Below are 18,425 nucleotides of genomic sequence, written 5' to 3'. Positions count from 1 at the left end.
AGCACAGCCCGTCTTGCACACCTTAGTGGCAAGACAAGTCTTTCCTGTCACCTGACCCTGATGGGAGACGGGAGAAGCCGGAGTTGGGTCCCTTCTCCGTCATCCAGGATACCGCAGTTGGAGAGAAACGGCATTAAAGCGAAGTTCCAAATATCCTACACACCCATTTAAAATTGGATTTGGGAAACGGTTTCGACCAAAAAAGTCTGATGAGCAAATTGGTCATTTGAGCCCCATTCTGTATAACACTGTCAACTACAGACCCGGGTCCGTGTCAAACGTCTCTAAGACACTGGGACATTCAGAGGCATCTCATAAAATTAAATTTTGTCTTGAAAATGTTCAGCACTGGAGCTTTTAAAATACAGATCCCGGGGGCGCCTGGGTGGCGCAGTCGGTTAAGCGTCCGACTTCAGCCAGGTCACGATCTCACGGTCCACGAGTTCGAGCCCCGCGTCGGGCTCTGGGCTGATGGCTCAGAGCCTGGAGCCTGTTTCCGATTCTGTGTCTCCCTCTCTCTCTGCCCCTCCCCCGTTCATGCTCTGTCTCTCTCTGTCCCAAAAATAAATAAACGTTGAAAAAAAAAATTTTTTTAAATACAGATCCCATTTATCATGCGGTTATTTTGGGGTTTGTCCGCGTAAGGAAGACAAAAGTCCTTTCTTGGAAAGGACTGTCCTTTGCTTTGGAATGTGTCCTGTCTTCCTGCAGTCTCGGTATCAGATGCCCTTTCTTTTATGAACTGATAGATGAGGTGGGTTTTTTAGAATCCTCACTTGGTAAAAATAAACCCTTCCGCTGAACTCTATTTTTTTAAATGTCCTGCTCTGTGAAATCCCAGAACCTCAGCATTCCCACTGAGGCTCAAAGTGGCCTCGGGATTCCCACTTTACGTCGCAAGAAACGTGATAGTTGTTTTTGTTGTTGTTGTTGTTTTGTTTTTTTAAGAGAAGCTAGAAATCAGAGAGGTTCGGTAACAAGCCTGAGACCACACAGCTGGAGAAGCCAATGCTGGGATTTGCATGTGGCCCTCTCTGGCCTGGCATGATCGCCAGTTATCTTTTCCCCACCTCCTCAAGGAAAACAGACACCCAGTGCTTGGCCAGGGAGGAACCCCAAGGTTTAACGAGATGAACCGCAGAGAAGGCTTGGATCTTATCCCAGAAAACCTTCTGTTCCTGAGAGTCTGTGGTGAACTTTGAGTTGAGTGTCCCAGCGGCAGAGTTTCCAAGGCAGAGGAAAATGCCCATGTGGTTTAATTTGTCTTAAGAATAAATTTTATTTAGGGGTGCCTGGGTGGCTCAGTTGGTTAAGCATCCGACTTTGGCTCAGGTCATGATCTCGTGGTTTGTGAGTTCGAGCCCAGCGCTGGGCTTTGTGCTGAGAGCTCAGAGCCTGGAGCCTGCTTCGGATTCTGTGTCTCCCTCTTTTTCTCTCTCTCCCCCTCTCCTGCTCATTCTCTCTCTCTCTCTCTCTCTCTCTCTCCCCCCCCCACCAATAAACAAACATTAAAAAATCTTTGTAAAGAATAATGTTTTCAAACATCTCTATGGCAGAATTAGGGGGTCAATTTTGCTTCTACCTTGAGTAAAAATTCTCTAGAGGGTGGTAGTGATAGTCCGACTACAGAAACTGCAAAGTAAATGTGTCTTCCTGGAGAAGGGGCGCTGTCTTCAGGGCAAGCAGGAAGACAGCCGGCCTGGAGCTTGGGGCGAGCCCACCTCACAAGTGGACCTTGCGGGGTCCTGGGACCAGAGTCATTCTCCTGGGACTCTCTGGAGCGTGGAGTGTGGCCATGGGGCTCCGCCAAGCCCCGTGGACCATGGAGAGAGAAAGAGGTCCAGGACTGCGAGCCTCTCTCGGGAACCCAGGGGAGTCGGTGAGCTCCGTGTGGGAGGAGAAGGGAGCAAGGAGCTCACTGAGGGCCACTAGAAGCAGAGGATGTTGGGAAAGTATCGGTAACGAGGATTATAGCTCCTCAGATTCCTCTTCAGGCAGTAGACGAGCTTCCGGTCACAGGCACAGAGCTGCACTTGGCAGAGGGGCCCGAGCTCTGCAAACAGGACGCCAGACGCAGAATGAGGAAGGGAAGATGTGGGCCCTACCTACGCTGCCTCCTGGGCTTGCTTCTAGCGTGAGCTGCCCCCCCCCCAGTCTGCTTCCTGCCCCAGCAAGCTCTCAGTCTGATGAGGGAGGCACAGCGTCTACACTGGGGAACGTGTGATCTGATGGAAGAGGCATAGCTGATGCCTAGGGTGAGGTTTCAGCCCAGGGAGACACAGCCCCTGCCCTCTGGGAGCTCCCAGTCTGACGGTAGAGACACGGTCTCTCCCCTTAAGAGTTCCCACTCTGACGGTGGAGGCAGCCCCTGCTCTGGAGGAGACACCACCCTCAGACTTAGCTTTGAACTCAGATGGACCTGAGCTTGAATCCCAACTCCAGCTGTGTGCCCTGGCAAGCCTTCGAGTTTCAGTTTCCTCGCATGTAAAAGGGGACTGAACGCACTCCAAAAGGCATTTGGGGGCGCAAGAAAAAGGAAGCATGCAAAGCATTCGGCACCTAGTGAATGCTCAGTCTGCGATGTTTCAGCCCTTACCCAGAGGTCCTCACTGCAGCAATCCTGCCCCTCTTGTCCCCAGCTCCGCCCTCCAAGCTACAGGCTGGCTGGCCTCTAGGGGCAGCTGAACGCAGAGCCAGAAAAGACCCAGGCTCTGTCAGTGGCCTGAAGGGGAAGCCCCAGCCTTACCGCAGGTGACCAGTCCCCGTGCAAATCTGTATTTGTATGACTGTGTCCGGATGTGGCAGCCTTTCTCCTCCAGCCGCCCGTAGCAGTGATCATGCACCCAGCAGCACCTGTCAATGCAAGGGACCTAGAACCTGAGCGGACGGAGCACAGCACTGCTGGGTGGGTGTGGTCTGGCAAAGAAAGAATCTAGGGATGAGGCCGAGTACTTCTCTGCTCTTCCTCTGGGGCTGCCTGCCACCAGCTAGCGGTTCACTGGCCAGCTTTTTCCTCCAAGGCTCACAGTGAGACTACATCTCCCAGCCTCCCCTGCAAGTAGGTGTGGCCACACAGTTAGATTCCGGCCAGGGGATCGCGGGCAGAAGCGATGAACACCACTTCCCGGTCTACACGTGAAACTCTCCCACACTGTCCTCCTCTTTCTCTCTCTCTCTCCCATCTCTCAGCTGGATGGAGATGACCCTGCAGAGGACTCTGAGGCCACAGGGGAAGGCAGAGCCACAAGATGGAAGGAACCGGGGTCCCGGAAGTAACATGTGATTCACATGGAACTGTTCCATGAACAAACAATAAACTTCCGGTGTGTTGGGTGTGGCAGATTGCAGTTTTTTAAAATTGACTTACGGAAAAATAGAGAAGGTCGTGCAGAGTGTTCCCTTTTGCCCCACATCCAACGTCCCCTATCATTAACATCTTATATTACTAGTACAATACACTTGTTACGGTTAACAAACCAATATGGACGTCGTTGACTAAAAGGCTAATTCGCTAAATCATAATACATCCTTATTGATTCATTAATTGTAAAAACTCCATCGTTTATTTAGATTTCCTTACTTTTTACCTAATTTACCTAACGTCCTATTTCCATTCCTGCCTATTTACCTAATGCCCACATTACATTTCATTGTCATGTGTCCTTAGGCTCCTCTTGGCTGGGACAGCTTCTCACACTTCCCTTGCTTTTGGCGACCTTGACAGTTCTGAGGCATACTGGGCAGGTGTTTTGTAGGATGCCCCTGTATGGGATTTGTCTGATGTTCTTATAAGACTGGGGCTATGGTCTAATTATTCCAGCTTTGGCCGTTAGGAGCCCTTTCAGTCAGCTCCTGTGCTCCCTGACATATATCCCTAGCATTGTGGGAGGTAGCTCTCTTTAAACACTTCCTTAACTTTCACCCTTACATGAGACTCCAGGCTCATCCTGTATATTTCCTGCCCTTGTCTTACAATCAGCCATGTCTCCAAGGAGTCTTGTTGTTTTTTTTTTTTTTTTTTTTTTACATTTATTTATTTTTGAGAGACCGAGCACAAGAGAGGGAGGGACAGAGAGAGAGGGAGACACAGAATCTGAAACAGGCTCCAGGCCCTGAGCTGTCAGCACAGAGCCTGACGTGGGGCTCAAACTCACGAACTTTGAGATCATGACCTGAGCCGAAGTCAGATGCTTAACCGATGGAACCACCCAGGCGCCCCAGTTCTTTTTTTTTTTTTTTTTTTTTGAAGAATGGTATTAGAGACCAAGTCTAGGCATAGGAATTTGCTTATTGGGGCGCCTGGGTGGCTCAGTCAATGAAGCATCCAACTCTTGGTTTTGGCTCAGGTCACGATCTCACGGTTCGTGAGTTCAAGCCCCACATCAGGCTCTGTGCTGACAGCATGGAGCTTGCTTGGGATTCTCTCTCTACCTTTCTCTCTGATTTCCTGCACGCTCTGTCTCTCTCAAAATAAATAAACTTTTTTAAAAAGTTGCCTATTGCTAGTGGGATGTTTCTTTTGGGTCCTCCCAGCTGACAGAGCAAAAAATATGTGTCTACATTAACCCATGTTTGTACACACATCAGTACATATTTCTGTGCGGAACCACCTGCATCTGTATTAAGCCAAACAGGAGTTTGTCCTGACATCTCCACCTCTAATCTGTCACCACAGGGAGGGAACTCCCCCTCCAGCAGTGGGAAACTTGGCTCCAACCATCTGCCATCCATTTGCCTCATGGCCTCCTTCCATGATCCAGGTCAAGTGTCTCGGAATTTTCCAAAGAACAATCTCTCTATCTCACGTTCAAAGTTCTAGAACTTTGACACTTCCCAATCAAGAAGTGGAATCCAGTTCCCCTCCCTCTGAGAGTCTTTGAGATTGCCTCCACCAGCTGATACCACAGAATTTCTGAGGCTAGACCCTATTGTCTTGCAGTCTTGGGACACTCACTCTTGGAACCCAATAGTCACTGTGCTGTGTGGGGAAGTCCAAACAGCCTTGGAGAGGCCTAAGTGAGAGGAGCGGAGGCCCCCGGCCCACAGCCTCAGCTGAGCTCCCAGCCAGCAGCCAGCCACAGCATGCCAGCCATGGGAGGGAGCCATCCAGAAACTGGATCGTCCTGCCTCATCTGAGCTGCCCAAGCTGAGGCCGGGTGGAGCTGAGACAAGCCATCCTGCCAAGCCTAGACCAAATGGCAGATTCTTAGCAAAATAAATGGTCATGGTCACTTTAAGCCACTACATTTTAGGGTGATACGTTATGTAGCAATAGACCAACTGACTAGGTCCCCAAGATGTGTGACACGTTACTAGATGTGTCTCGAGCAAGTCCGTTAACCTCTCTGAGACGGAGCTTTCTCACTTATAAAATGGTGTTTCAACTGCTGGTGGGAATACAAACTGGTGCAGCTGCTCTGGAAGACAGTATGGAGGTTCCTCAAAAAATTAAAAATAGAGCTACCTAGCGACCCAGCAATTGCACTACTAGGCATTTATCCAAGGGATGCAGGTGTGCTGTTTTGAAGGGACACATGCACCCCCATGTTTATAGCAGCACTATCGACAATAGCCAAAGTATGGAAAGAGCCCAAACGTCCATCGATGGATGAATGGATAAAGAAGATGTGGGATATATATACAATGGAGTATTACTCAGCAATCAAAAAGAATGAAATCTTGCCATTTACAACTACATGGATGAAACTGGAGGGTATTATGCTAAGCGAAATTAGTCAGAGAAACAAAAATCATATGACTTCACTCATATGAGGACTTTTAGAGACAAAACGGATGAACATAAGGGAAGGGAAACAAAAATAATATAAAAACAGGGAGGGGACAAAACCTAAGAGACTCTTAAATAGAACAAACAGAGGGTTACTGGAGGGGTTGAGGGAGGGGGGGATGGGCTAAGTGGGTAAGGGACATTAGGGATCTACTCCTGAAATCATCATTGCACTATATGCTAACTAACCTGGATGTAAATTAAAAAAATAAATAGATCATTTAAAAAATGTAATCATTAAAGTTAAAAAAGAAAAACAAAATGGTGCTTCAATATTCATCTTCCAGAACTGACGTGGAATTAAGTGAGATCCTTGGGGTGTAGAGCCTAAGTGTAGAGGAGAATTATGAGAACCAGCTCACCAATCGGTGCCGTCCTTGGGGGTCCCCCGACCGCCCCAACCACAGTAACAGCCGTAGAAGCCGTAGTTCGTAAGGGCGGTCTTTCCGGTCACCTTCTCAATCATGGACTTGAGGTCCAGCAAGCCCCCTGGCACAGCAGGCACACCTGGAAGGCAGCCCCCAGCCCCAGGTGAACACATCACGCTTGCCCCAGGCCCGCTCGCCCTGCAGGCTCCCGCCCCTTGTCCTGCCCTAGGACTCGGGGGGTACCCAGGCATCTCCTTCTCCTTCTCCCTGTTAGTGAGACAGGAACAGGAAAGGGGAGGTCAAGTACTAGAGCTAAAAGTCCGGACTTGGAGAAGGGGAAACGTGAGTTCCACTCCTGCCTCTGCCGCTCGCAGCGTGATGTTGAGTGCGTCACTTCATCTCTCCAAGCCTCAGCTTCCGTGTGTGCAAATTTGCGGGGGGGAGGGGGGACACGAAAGCAAACGCCTACCTTTTGGAGTCATCCTGAGGATTCAAATGAGAGAAAGGATGTAAGTTATGAGCACAGTGGCAGACACAGAGTGAGTGACTAAGAGATATCCGGTGTAATTAATATGGTATCTGTACGAAGCGGGAAGACAGGTGCTTCCCGTGTCTCCTGCCGATGCACACCTCCCTCCCCGCAAAGAACACCATTTGGAACGTAAGGCACAGAACCTTAGAGCAGGGTGGGATCCTCCGAGATCATTGAAGCCAGCTCCCTCGCCTTACGGATTGGGAAACAGTAGTTTGGAGGGAAAGGTTCGGGTTTCACAGTGAACCAGAGGCCTCCCCTCTCTGCTCTAGGCCTCCCGCCCTCCCTCGGTCTCCAGGGATCTGGCAAGATGTCAAAGATTAGGACAGCCTGGCAGCGGCTGTGGGCATGGTTATGGGACTCCCCTGTGCTGTGCGGTCACCTCCAGCTGGGAGGGGACAGCAGGTGGGGCGTGCATAAAACCCAGGCCGGTGTCAGCAGAGAATGACCCAGAAACCAGGGGATGGAGTTGTTATATAAGGGTCTTGTTTTCATTTGGGCTTTATTTTCTTTTGTTTTGGACCAACGTTAAAAAAAAAAAATACGCCTCCCAGATTTGCAAGCCACGTATTGCCCACATAGCACAACCTTTACCCATCACCACCTAGAATCATGCTACAGTAGCCCCACCAGTCGGCTGAATATCATCCCATGTCACAGAGGAAGAAACAGAGGCTCGGAGAGGAAAAGGCTCTTGCAGACGAGTATACAGTAAGTGCAGAGCTGATGTTCAAACTCGAGTCTCTATGACCTCAAAGACTGGCCTCCTCTCCACTACCCTATTATTCCTAAGGGTGGAAGGTCACAGGTTCAGAGGTCATGGGGCCAGCACTTACTACAAGCCAGGAACCAAGCCAGCGTGAGAAGGCCTTTCATCTCTGGGGTTCTGGAAAAGAAAACACATGCCATGGCACACGTCTCAGGAGATGCCCCCACGACGCATTCAGACCTCCCCCCTCGGTCCCCGCCAGGCCCCACCTCTCCTGTTGGGCAGCACACGGGGCCGCCTCAGCCGGAAAAGAGACAAAGACCTCAAGGAGTTGATCCCAGAGGCTCCTGGGGGCAGAAGAGCATTTGTGGGGTGTGGCCCCAAAGGAAGCAGGAGAGGGCTTTCCCACCACAAATGCCCCAATGCAATTGCCCCCTCTGCGGAAGATGGCTAAAAGCAACCGAAGAAATAGGCTGCAGATTTCTTAAATGGAGATTTGGTGGCACGAGGAAGGAGCAGGAATTGACACAGGCTGGACATGGCCCTCGGTGAAGGACACAAGGACCGGGCAGGGAGAAAAAAAAAACAAAACAAAACCTGGACAAGGGCAGTGATGATGCAGGGGTGGGAGATGGAGGGGAGCGGATGGTGTTAAGTCCCCTCATGGTGCTTGGTTGCCGCTGTTCAAGGATGTCTTCCCTGCTGGGGTCTGAAGGCAGAAGCGGGGTGGCTTTGCCCTCTCTCCCAACACTGAGAATAATGTGTGGCCCCGAGTGAGTGCTCAGGGAGGAAGCATGGGCTGGTCCCGTGTGACCAGCTTTCAGGGCCTCATGATGGCTTTGTGAGTCCCCCACACTTTTGCCTTCATGGGGCCCTTCCTCCAAAAAAAAAAAAAAAATTCTTTTAAGTTATATTTTCCAACTACGTTGGTATGGAAGCAAATACAATCCAGGCTGGATGCGTGATTGTATATTCGTTATTATTATAGCCAGTGTTTCTTTTCCTCCTGATTCTAAAAGAATTAAACTGAAGACCTTTCCACGGACCTCAGGCACTGTGCCTACCTTAAGAATAAGTGGACCCTGGGTACCCGTGAGAGCTCCGAAGAGTAGGTATCACTGTTTCCATTTTGCCCGTGGAGAAATGGAGGCTCGGGGAGCTCATGGAACTTGCCAGAAGTCACACAGGTGGGGTAGGAAGTGGAAGAAGGGTTCAAACCCACACCTGTGCACCTCTCACGGCATCGCACAGCCTCCCTTCCTAGAGGGACAAGCTCCACTTTGAGCCATGGAACTGGAGGCCCCAGCTTCCCTCCCCACGCCTGTCTCTGGCAAACACATGAATCACTGGCCTTGAGTCCCAAAAAGTCACACCCAGAAGGCAGAGGAAATTCCATGTGTCTTGGGCCAGTGCCTGATTCTAACTTGGCCTCAAAGGTTCCTTACCGGCGGCTGGCTGTTTCCCTTTCTACTCCGGATCCCAAAGTCCTTGTTTATCCACAGCTGTTCAGCTGGCCTGTGGTCCGTCAGGACTTCCCCTTCGGTGCCTCTGACCCCTGAGCTCAGTGGTCCCTTGTGCAGTGCTCTGCCCCGAGCCCCTGACACCTGTCAAGGCCTGGTTCCGTACACACAAGCTGTGGCTCCCCAGGGCTCCTGGCTACTGGGCTGGCCTCTCCATGCCATCCTTTGTCCGGTAACTCCTCTGAGTTCCAAGAACATTCCTGAGGGTTCTGTCCACCCATGACCTCCACCTTGAGGGCTCTGACCAGCCAAGAAAAATGGCCCTGGACCCTACGTTTCCACACCAGTCTTCCTCAGCTGCTTTCCAGAGCCACAACAGGAGAAAGGTGCCAGTCGCCGCGCACAGGCACCCACAGTGTGCCAGGTTCTGTCCGCTGCTCTTTAAAAGCCTGGCGAGCTCCCTGGCAGGTGGCTATTGTGAAACCTGCAGGCTCAATGTCTGTCCCATCAGCAGTCATTTGTTGGACGAGGGGATAGCAGCTGTTGGTTTTACAGGTGGGGAAACCGAGGCTCTGGAAGGGGATGTGCCCAGTACTCCAGCCCAGGAATCTACTCTGCTTCACTGCCTCCAAGCAGCAACTCTGTACCCTTCCCTGTGTTCCTTTTCCATACTGGATGATGCTTTCAAGTCCTGGGGACCTTGCTGGGCTGGGAACGGACAGCCCCTCCCAGGACCAGCTAATTCCTAGAGGTAACATAAGACTCCCCTTGAGCATGGCTGTCATAGGCAAACCAGCCAGTCTGAAACTCACACCCCAACCTCTCCGTCTAACTCTCCTGCTCCCAGCCAGAGTTTCCTCTGCCCTTTTTCACCCCAGGGCCAGAAGCAGATAGCTAGGGACCAACACTGCACCCCTGCAGCCCAGAGTCTGCTGAAACCATTCGGGCTGGCCAATCTCACAGCGTTTACCCTGCCCTCCCTTGCCTTTCCCGTGGAAAACACAAGAAAGGCTCTGGACTGAGCTTTCTCTCATTTCTTCTGCCTCCTGATCAACCCTGATGCTTCCCCATGTGGCCCCGCATGGTGTGGTATGTCTCCTGCTCTCAGAAACTGTAAATAACAGACCTTTTTTTTTTTTTTTTGAGAGAGAGAGAGAGGGGGAGAAAGAGCACAAGTAGGGGAGAGGGACAGAAGGGGGAGAGAGAGAATCTTAAGCAGACTCCACGCTCAGCTCAGAGCCCTACGTGAGGCTCGATCCCACACCCCTGGGATCATGACCTGAGCCAAAATCAAAGTCAGACACTCAACAGACTGAGCCACCCAGGTGCCCCCAGACTAGCTTTTAAATGGCAACCAGCTCTTGATCTGTTGGCCTCACAATATACCTGAATCAGATCAAAATCCCAGGCACATTTTAGAGCAGCTGGGCCCAGGGCTGTTGGTGCCCCGGAACAGCACGAGACCCCATGGAAAGGGGCCTGAAAGAATACAACAAAGAGGCGGCAGAAGGTTCGAAATAGCTGCCCCAGGGGCCGGGAGAGTGGCCCATCGGTGGAGCCCAGAGCCGCCCCCCAGAAGGATGTGGGCTCGGCTATTTCCATCCAGTGACCACAGAGGAAAATGAGCACAGCCACAAGATAATTTAGGAGGAAAGTGGTAGCTGAGGTCATGAGAAGTGGAAGAAGTGGAAACAGACAGCCTAACAGCGGCACGAAAACGTGGGGGCCGAGGAGTGGCCGGGTCACCAGAGGGATGGACCCTCAAGTCCACACGCAGCAGCCCCCCCCCCCGCCACCATTCTCCCGGACCCCCCAGTCGGGTCTCAAGCTAGAAAGGACAGACAGCACCAAGCCCCACGGCACAGCAGGCACGTGAGAGACCTCCCCCGGGTCTGTGGGGGAGGCACCAGGGGATCAGGGGCCTCCTCTCGCAGCCCCTCTCCCTCCCTGCGCCCTGCCCACCCCACCCCAAGCGAGGCAGCCCCCAGAATGAGATTCCTCACCAGGAAGACCTTCTCTCCGTGTCAGGCCTGCAGCAGGGGCAGGGGCTGGACCTGCGGGTTTTAAAGGCCTCTCTGCCAGCCTCCCACGCTCCTGACCGGACGGCTCCGGGACCGACGGCTCACCTAGAAGGGCCTGCCTCTCCCCTCAAGACCCCCGGGGGCTAGGTCCCTCTCTGTTCAGAAGCAGCTCTTTCCTGAAGGGTTCACAGTGCCTCGGTGGCTTTCAGGAGAGACGCTGGAGAGGGTCTGGCTTGGGCCACCCACGGTCCAGGCTTCTCCACGGGGGCGGGGAGGCTGGAATCCCCCTCCCGGGGCAGCCTCCCCTCCGCCCTCAACGCTGCGTCTCTAAGGAGTCCTCCAGCCCACGGCCCCTGTTCACATTTCATCCCGTCTCGCTGGGCCTCAACTCAGGGACGGCCGTGGCAGCCAGGAGGCACCTCTCCCGGACTCTCCCCTCGTCCTCTTCCTGTCGTTGCTGACTTGCCAACCCTCGCCCTGTTCCTGAGCCGGGGAGACCCAGGAGCCTGTGAAAGCCGCACTCTGGAGATGCTGGAAAATGTCCCTCGAGCCCAGCTGGCACCTCCCTGTTGGCACCTGACTCCGACTGGCACGGGATTCCCGCATTCCTTCTCCCTGGGAAGGAGAACCCTCCAGGCTTGCAGTTAGAGACGGGCAAGCTGGCTTCCCCGCTCGGCCGCTCAGTAGCTGTGTGGCTCCAGCCAGGTCACCACACCTCTCTGTTTGTTGCTGTGAACTATGAGAGTAATGCCGCCCTGCCGCCCCAGAGGCTCGTGGCGAACCAGCTACATAAAACAAGGCCGGGTAGGGAGGTGTGAGGCTCACGGGTTGGCATCACAGACTCTAGATCAACTTCGAGTCCTGGGTTCAAATCCTGGCTTCCCCACTACGAGCCACAGCTGCTTCGGGCCGACTGTAATTGGCCTGCCTCAGTGTCCTTGTTAGGATGACAAAGTGAATGGATGCATTTATAACAGAGCAGTGGCCAAATAATGCTGGTAAGCAAATGATGAGTAGCCTTCTAGAGTGTTCTGGACGAACATGGGTAGCTGTTACTATGCTCTGTTCACTTCTGTTAATCCGTGCCCCCGCCCGGTCCCTGACCCATGTGCGCACACTTTTCTGAGAAGACGTGAGTGTGAGTTCCTTTGTCTCGTCGCTCTTGCCTTCTTTGCTCTCCTTCCTCTGCTCACGGCTGCGTCAGAGAGAAGCCCCTCCTTCCAGGCCTCAGGGCCCTTGTCTTCCCGAGACCTAACCACTGGGCACCCCGCGGAACCCTATGAATCCAGTTCAATATAAGAAAGTGCTTACTGACCATCTGCCACGTGCAAGGCCCTGGGCGGGGGGGTGGGGGGGGTCACGGTGAATAAGACCGAGGCCCAGCCCCCACAAGCTTCCCTTCGGCTTGAGGGAACAGATAGCAAAGGCATCAAATAAATACGGGCCAGTATGTCAGGGGGTGACAGCTCCCCTGTTCCTTCCTCCTCCTACCGACACTCCCGGGCCTCACCATCCCAAACCAAACACAATGAAGCAAGAGAGAGGAAAACATCCCTTGCCTCTGCAGACCTGTCTCTCCAGTTTTGTTTTCCACTCTAAAAGCCAGACTTCCAGGGGCGCCTGGTGGCTCAGTCGGTTGAGCCTCCGACTTCAGCTCAGGTCATGATCTCACGGTTCGTGGGTTCGAGCCCCGCGTCGGGCTCTGTGCCGACAGCTTGGAGCCTGGAGCCTGCTTCGGATTCTGTGTCTCCCTCTCTCTCTGCCCCACCCCTGCTCGTGCTTTGTCTTTCTCTCTCTCTGTCTCAAAAATCAATATTTTTTTAAAAAAGCCAGATTTCTGGACTGAGAAACCTCCACTGGTTCAACACCCACTTCCGTCTGAACGCTTTGCTACCTGAACCCTCTGCTGTGTCCCTGAGTCAGCTCCCAGGGATCCCCCCCAAAGCCTGGTGTTGCCCAAGCTTGGGCTTCACCCCCCAGCCCTCCCTCCCCCTCTGGCCTTAAGAGGGCCACACTCAGCCATCTGCCCTCCACTGCCCAGCCTCCCAAATGCAGGTGTTTTCAAGGGATCTGCCCTCGGAGTCTGCTCCGCTCTGTCTGCACCTCTCCCAGGGTGAGCTCATCCATGTTCAGGGATTTAGGTCTTATTTCTCCGCAGATGTCCAGGAGCTAGCCCAGCCGAGCAGTGTCTGGCTTTAGCTGTGACCCAATGACACTCCCTGAACAAACGATTAAGTATGGGGATGAGGAGAAAGCACAATGTCAGCTCGAAGGATCTGAGCTTCAAGTCAGACAGAACTGGATTCAAATCTGGATGTCTCCATCCCAACCATTTCCACTCCCTGTCGAGTGGAAGACTCTTGAGGGCAGGATCCTTCTCTGATTCATTTCTGACCCCAGCACCTAGAGCAACATCTGACGCCTGGTAGGTCCTCAAGAATTATCTGTGGGATACGGGCACATGCACCCCGATGTTTATAGCGGTGCCATCAACAATGGCCAAAGTATGCAAGAGGCCCAAATGTCCATCAACTGATAAATGGATAAAGAAGATGTGGTTTATATACACAATGGAATACTGCCCAGCAATGAAAAAGACTGGAATCTTTCCATTTGCAGCAACGTGGATGGAACTGGAGGGTATTATGCTAAGTGAAATAAGTCAGTCAGAGAAAGACAGTTACCATATGTTTTCACTCATATGTGGAACTTGAGAAACTTAACGGAAGACCATGGGGGAGGGGAAAGGAAAAAAATAGTTACAAACAGAGAGGGAGGGAGGCAAACCATAAGAGACGGTTAAATACAGAGAACAAACTGAGGGTACATGGGGGTCTAGGGGGAGGGGGAAATGGGTGGTGGACATTGAGGAGGGCACCTGCTGGGATGAGCACTGGGTGTTGTATGTAAGGGATGAATCGCGGGAATCTACTCCCGAAACCAAGAGCACACTGCATGCACTGTATGTTAGCTAACTTGACAATAAATTACAGTGAAAAAAAAAAAAAGAGAAAAAAGAAAATAAATATCTGTGGGATAAATTAAACATCTCATAAACATGCCTGTTCTCTGGCACCTGCTCTGTCGATCTTGTGCGGACTCGTCCCAGGGCTGAAGCCCCACTGAGGGCAGCCAGAGACACTTGGACACGGTCTCGTCCTGAGACCAGAGCTGCCGAGATGCCCTCGGCCTCATCAGAGGGTTTGCTGCCTCCCAGGAGGCTGGCATATAGAGCAGGATGGCCCGGAGCTCACTGGCAGACGGTCCACACTGAGTCCTCCTCCTCCTCCAGGGAGTTATACCTGATTGCTCCTTCCGTAGGAGGGCTGCCTGTCTCTGGAGTGTTGCAGAACTCATCACACACGTTGCCTACTTCGGCACTTCCAATCGGAAGGAGGGGGTTTCGAGGCTGATCACTCAGGAAGGGAGGAGGGGGTGCCTGGGTGGCTCGGTCATGAAGCATCTCACTCTGGCTCAGCTGATGATCTCACAGTTCATGAGTTTGAGCCCTGCATTGGTGAGCACAAGCCCCTCTCTCTCTCTCTCTCTCTCCCTCTCTCTCTCTCTGCCCTTTGCTCACTTGTGCCCTCTCTCTCTCAAGAGAAGAGAAGAGAAGAGAATAAAATAAAATAAAATAAAATAAAATAAAATAAAATGAAAGGAAAGAATGAGAGAGGAACTCAATCCTCAGTGGACATCCACCGTGCCACGAGCGGAAGAAGACAGGTTCAGCATTCGGGATCTTGAATCCCCACAATATCTCATGGGACATTAGGACCCCATTCTGTAAGGAAGGAAACTGAGGGGCAGATGTTAGGTCGCTTACAAAAGCCTGACCCAAAAATCTAAAGCCTGGCCTATCACCCCAGTCCACGTTCTTGCCACTACGCAAAGGGGTAGACTCCCCCAATAAAGACTTAATGGTCATGATTTTCACAGGACATCTGACCGGTGTCACGTGATTTCCTTATAAACAAGGTGGAGAAGTAAAAGCTTGAGTAATAGTCACAGCTCATAATTCCTGATAATTGCTTGATGGGAGGAACCCAGTCTGTGGTTATAAACTTCCAGCCCAGGGCTACAGGCAGTGCTAGGAAGTGCTACCTGGCCTTTCAAAACGTTGGAATTAGTTGCTAATTTGTAAGTGTTAAGAGATCTCGGACAGAAATCCAGATTTCCAGCTTCTCTTTAAAAGTCCTGGCAATCCTGGGGCGCCTGGGTGGCTCAGTCAGTTAAGCGTCCGACTTCGACTCAGGTCATGATCTCACGGTCTGTGGGTTCGAGCCTCGCGTCGGGCTCGGTGCTGACAGCTCGGAGCCTGGAGCCTGCTTCTGATGCTGTGTCTCCCTCTCTCTCTGCCTCTCCCCTACTCTCACTTTGTCTCACTCTGTCTCTCAAAAATAAATGTTAAAAAAAAAATTTAAGAAGTCCTGGCAATCTTGGCTCTGGATCCCCACACACCCACAATGGCCAGACCCCATCAACTGGACACGTGTTTAGCTTTGCCCTGGTCTCCGTCATTCCTTACTGTCCCATCCCCACCTGTCACACTGCTACTCCCTGCCTGGAGGGCTCTCTAGTGGCCTGTCATAGAACTGGGCTTGAGTCCTACCCTCTCAGCCCGCCCCTCAGTAATGGGACAGTGACGGCCTTGAGAGCAGAGATCATCTCTCGTACAAACTTGTGTTTCGAGTGCTGAGCTCAAAGCAAAGCACCTGGTTGTTGCTCAGTACTGGGGGCACTGATCCCAGGACACGGAGATCACTGAGGGCTTCCTAGAAGAAAAGTCACCTGTACTGAATCTTCTAAAGTAGGTTGGAGAAATCGGAACCCTCGTGCACTGTCAGTGGGAGCGTAAAATGGTACAGTTGCTGTGGAAGACACTATGGCAGTTCCTTAAAACATTCCAAGTCGTGGGGGTGCCTGGGTGGCTCAGTCCGCTTAAGCGACCGACTCTGATTTCGGCTCAGATCATGAGGTCATGGTTCATGAATTTAAGCCCTGCATCAGGCTCCGCGCTGTGACAATGGGATTCTCTCTCTCCCTCTCTCTGCCCCTCCTGTGCACATACTCTCTCTCTCCCTCTCTCTCTCTGCCCCTCCCATGCTCGCTCACTTGCTCTCCTCTCTCTCTCTCTCAAAATAAATACATAAACTTTAAAAAAATTCAATGTAGAATTACCATATGGCCCAGCAATCCCACCTTTGGGTATGTGCCCAAAAGAATTGAAACAGGGCCCCAAAGAGGTCCCTGCACACCCATGTTGGTAACAGCATTATTCACAATAGCCTGAACATGGGAGCAACTCAAGGATCTACCAATAGGCGAACGGATAAAGCAAATGCAGGCTATACATACAGTGGAATACTATTCGGCCTTAAAAAGGAAAGAAATTCTGCAAAACGCTATGACAGGGTTGAATCTTGAGGACGTTACGCAAAGTGACATAAGCCAGTCACAAGAGCACAGACACGTGCGATCCCACTTGTAGGACACACTTAGAGTAGTCATCGTCATAGAAACAGCCAGTCGGATTGGGAGTTGCCAGGGGAGAGGAGGGAGGATAGGGAGTTAGTGTTTAGTGGGAACAGACTCTCAGTTTTACAAGATGAGAAGAGTTCTGGAGACGGATGATAGTGGTGGTTCCACAACATTATAAATGTATTTCACACCGATGAACTGTACATTTAATGCGGTTAAGGTGGTAAATTTTAGGTTGTGTGTATTTTACCACAATAAAAAAATCGGGGAAGAAACAGGGGAATGGATCAGAGTTCACCAAGCTAGGATGCGAGGAAGGGCATCCCGAGGGGAAGGAACAGCCTATGTAGGGCTCACAGGCATGCGTCACGATGGCTCGTTTGGGGAACTACAAAGAGATGAGGTGTCTGAGGGCATTAGGCAGCGGGATTCGAGTAAATACGTAGCCCCCGGGGGGTGGGGAAGAAAAGCCCCAATTTTTAACATCTGCCAATTGCGGTGCAGAAAGCAGCATGACCCACCGCTTGTTAGCCGTGTGACCTTGGGTGAGTTTCTCAGCTGCTCTGTGCCTCGGTTTACCAACCTCAGTAATGGGGACAACCATGTTACCTGCCTCGTCTCTCTGTTCTAGGCTGATCCGTGGCAGGCGTTCGGAATTGAGTTGCCACATGGTAGGGGCTCAGCAAATGTTTGCGATTTTTCCCAGGAGAGTGGGGCGGGCCTCCGTGTCATTTCTCAGAAAAGGAACTTTCTCTATGTGTTTAGCAGGCACGGAGGAATGGTGGAAGGGCTGGATGAAGAGACACAGCGAGGTAGGTCACGAATAAGAGATGAAGAAGTCCTACCCCGACATCCCCCCGAACAGAAACCCGCAAGGACCTGTGACCCCAAGCCCGCCATCACTCAGATCACAGAGGCAGCGGCCGTCTTGGTGGTGATGGGAGGAGCGTGATGCCCACAAGAAGGGCTCCTGGCCAGACTCATCGGGAGGGGTCTGTCTGGTCCTGACCCCCATTCTGAGAGCCTTTCTGGAAGACTAGGGGGTGTCTGGGTCACAGGATGCCTGTCTGATGGAGGGATCAGGGGCTGACTGGTGTTTGGAAGGGGGCTGGGGGCACCCAGTCTCTGTCTCCAAATTTCTGAAGGGCTGCCGTGGGTGAAAAGCACCCTACTTGTCCCGTGTGGCTCCCGATTGTGGAGGCAAGACCAGACGAGGATGCCCCATGGAGGCAGATTTGGGTTCAAGCCCAGGATGTCTTTTCTAGCAGCCCAAGTGTCCCAGGAATAGAATGAGCAGTCTTGAGGGAGGCGAGCTTCCTGTCCCCGGAGGCACTTTTTATTTACTGCATTTTAGGAACAAATATAGTGCAGAAGGTGGGGACTGAAGAGGTGGGGCATGCCCCACTCCCCCCTCAACCTCTCTGGAAAAGGAACACGAGGGACCTGTCAACAGCACATGAAGTGAGCTTAAGTCAGTTTTGGAGTGGAAGTTCTAGTCTGTAAAAGGGTAAAAAAAAAAATGACAATTTAGCAAAATTGCAAAAAAAAAAAAAAAAAAACGCAGAGAAAAGCCAGGAGCCCTTCAGCATTCTACGACATGGGAAGAGCCGTCAAATATTCCATGCCTTCTGCCTCGTGGGTCTCCCCACCCCAACCTTGACTCATGCCACAGTCGTGTTCAGAGCTGTGGCAAAGAGCAACATCAGTTGAGTCGGGTGCTGACTGGATGGGCTCCAGGGTACCCGCCGCGCTGGCATTCTGCGACAGTGCGTGCTGTCACATTCACATTAAAAGCATGCCAAGCTTTGCTACCTAGGGCTTTGGCACTTGCTGCTTCCCCGGCCTAGAATACTAATACTTCGCATTAGCATTAGCTCCAGGTCTCAGCACAAATACCACCTCTTCCGGGAAGCCTTCCCTGACCACCTCCCTAGGGTAGTTCCTCCTCCTCCACTTAAGCTCATATCATTGCTTTTCCCCTCGGTGACACTCACCATCATTTTGGACTCTCTTCATGTATTTCTTGACTTTGTTTAGGACTTCTGTCTCCTGCCCCTTCCACTACA

At 51.9% G+C, this 18,425-nt stretch overlaps 1 protein-coding gene and 1 long non-coding RNA gene across 5 annotated transcripts; one reads left to right on the top strand and one right to left on the bottom strand.

Annotated features, from left to right (window-relative positions):
• Positions 1 to 1,466: 1,466 nt before the first annotated feature.
• On the bottom strand, positions 1,467 to 10,948 carry PLA2G5 (phospholipase A2 group V). 4 transcript variants are annotated; one of them, XM_030326476.1, is made up of 6 exons: positions 10,861 to 10,902; positions 7,525 to 7,574; positions 6,400 to 6,639; positions 6,151 to 6,295; positions 2,747 to 2,853; positions 1,467 to 2,053 (listed from the first exon to the last, which is right to left on the bottom strand). In XM_030326476.1, exons 4-6 carry the CDS (start codon positions 6,252 to 6,254, stop codon positions 1,929 to 1,931), a joined length of 336 nt encoding a protein of 111 aa, XP_030182336.1. In that variant the 5' UTR covers positions 6,255 to 6,295; positions 6,400 to 6,639; positions 7,525 to 7,574; positions 10,861 to 10,902; the 3' UTR covers positions 1,467 to 1,928. The 4 variants fall into 4 exon arrangements, with proteins under 4 accessions (XP_030182336.1, XP_030182335.1, XP_030182334.1 ...); XM_030326475.1 differs by having other exon boundaries at positions 6,464 to 6,639; XM_030326474.1 differs by having other exon boundaries at positions 6,626 to 6,639.
• Positions 10,949 to 11,337: 389 nt separating this feature from the next.
• Positions 11,338 to 13,282, top strand: LOC115521315. Its single transcript, XR_003971024.1, has 2 exons — positions 11,338 to 11,876; positions 13,037 to 13,282. It is a non-coding gene; the product is annotated as an uncharacterized LOC115521315 (long non-coding RNA).
• Positions 13,283 to 18,425: the final 5,143 nt, after the last annotated feature.

This window comes from Lynx canadensis, chromosome C1, assembly GCF_007474595.2.
Source record: "Lynx canadensis isolate LIC74 chromosome C1, mLynCan4.pri.v2, whole genome shotgun sequence".
NCBI lineage: Eukaryota > Metazoa > Chordata > Mammalia > Carnivora > Felidae > Lynx > Lynx canadensis.
This window is presented reverse-complemented; position numbering and strand designations above follow the sequence as displayed.

Bases quoted from the DNA above. Each gene is read 5' to 3' on its own strand.
- PLA2G5 (XM_030326473.1), bottom strand. From the start codon at position 7,564: ATGAAAGGCCTTCTCACGCTGGCTTGGTTCCTGGCTTGTA. The intron at 6,296-7,524 runs GTAAGTGCTGGC...GCTGCCTTCCAG, and splicing joins GGCTTGGTTCCTGGCTTGTA to GTGTGCCTGCTGTGCCAGGG. The intron at 2,854-6,150 runs GTGAGCTGGTTC...TTGCATTGACAG, and splicing joins CCCAAGGACGGCACCGATTG to GTGCTGCTGGGTGCATGATC.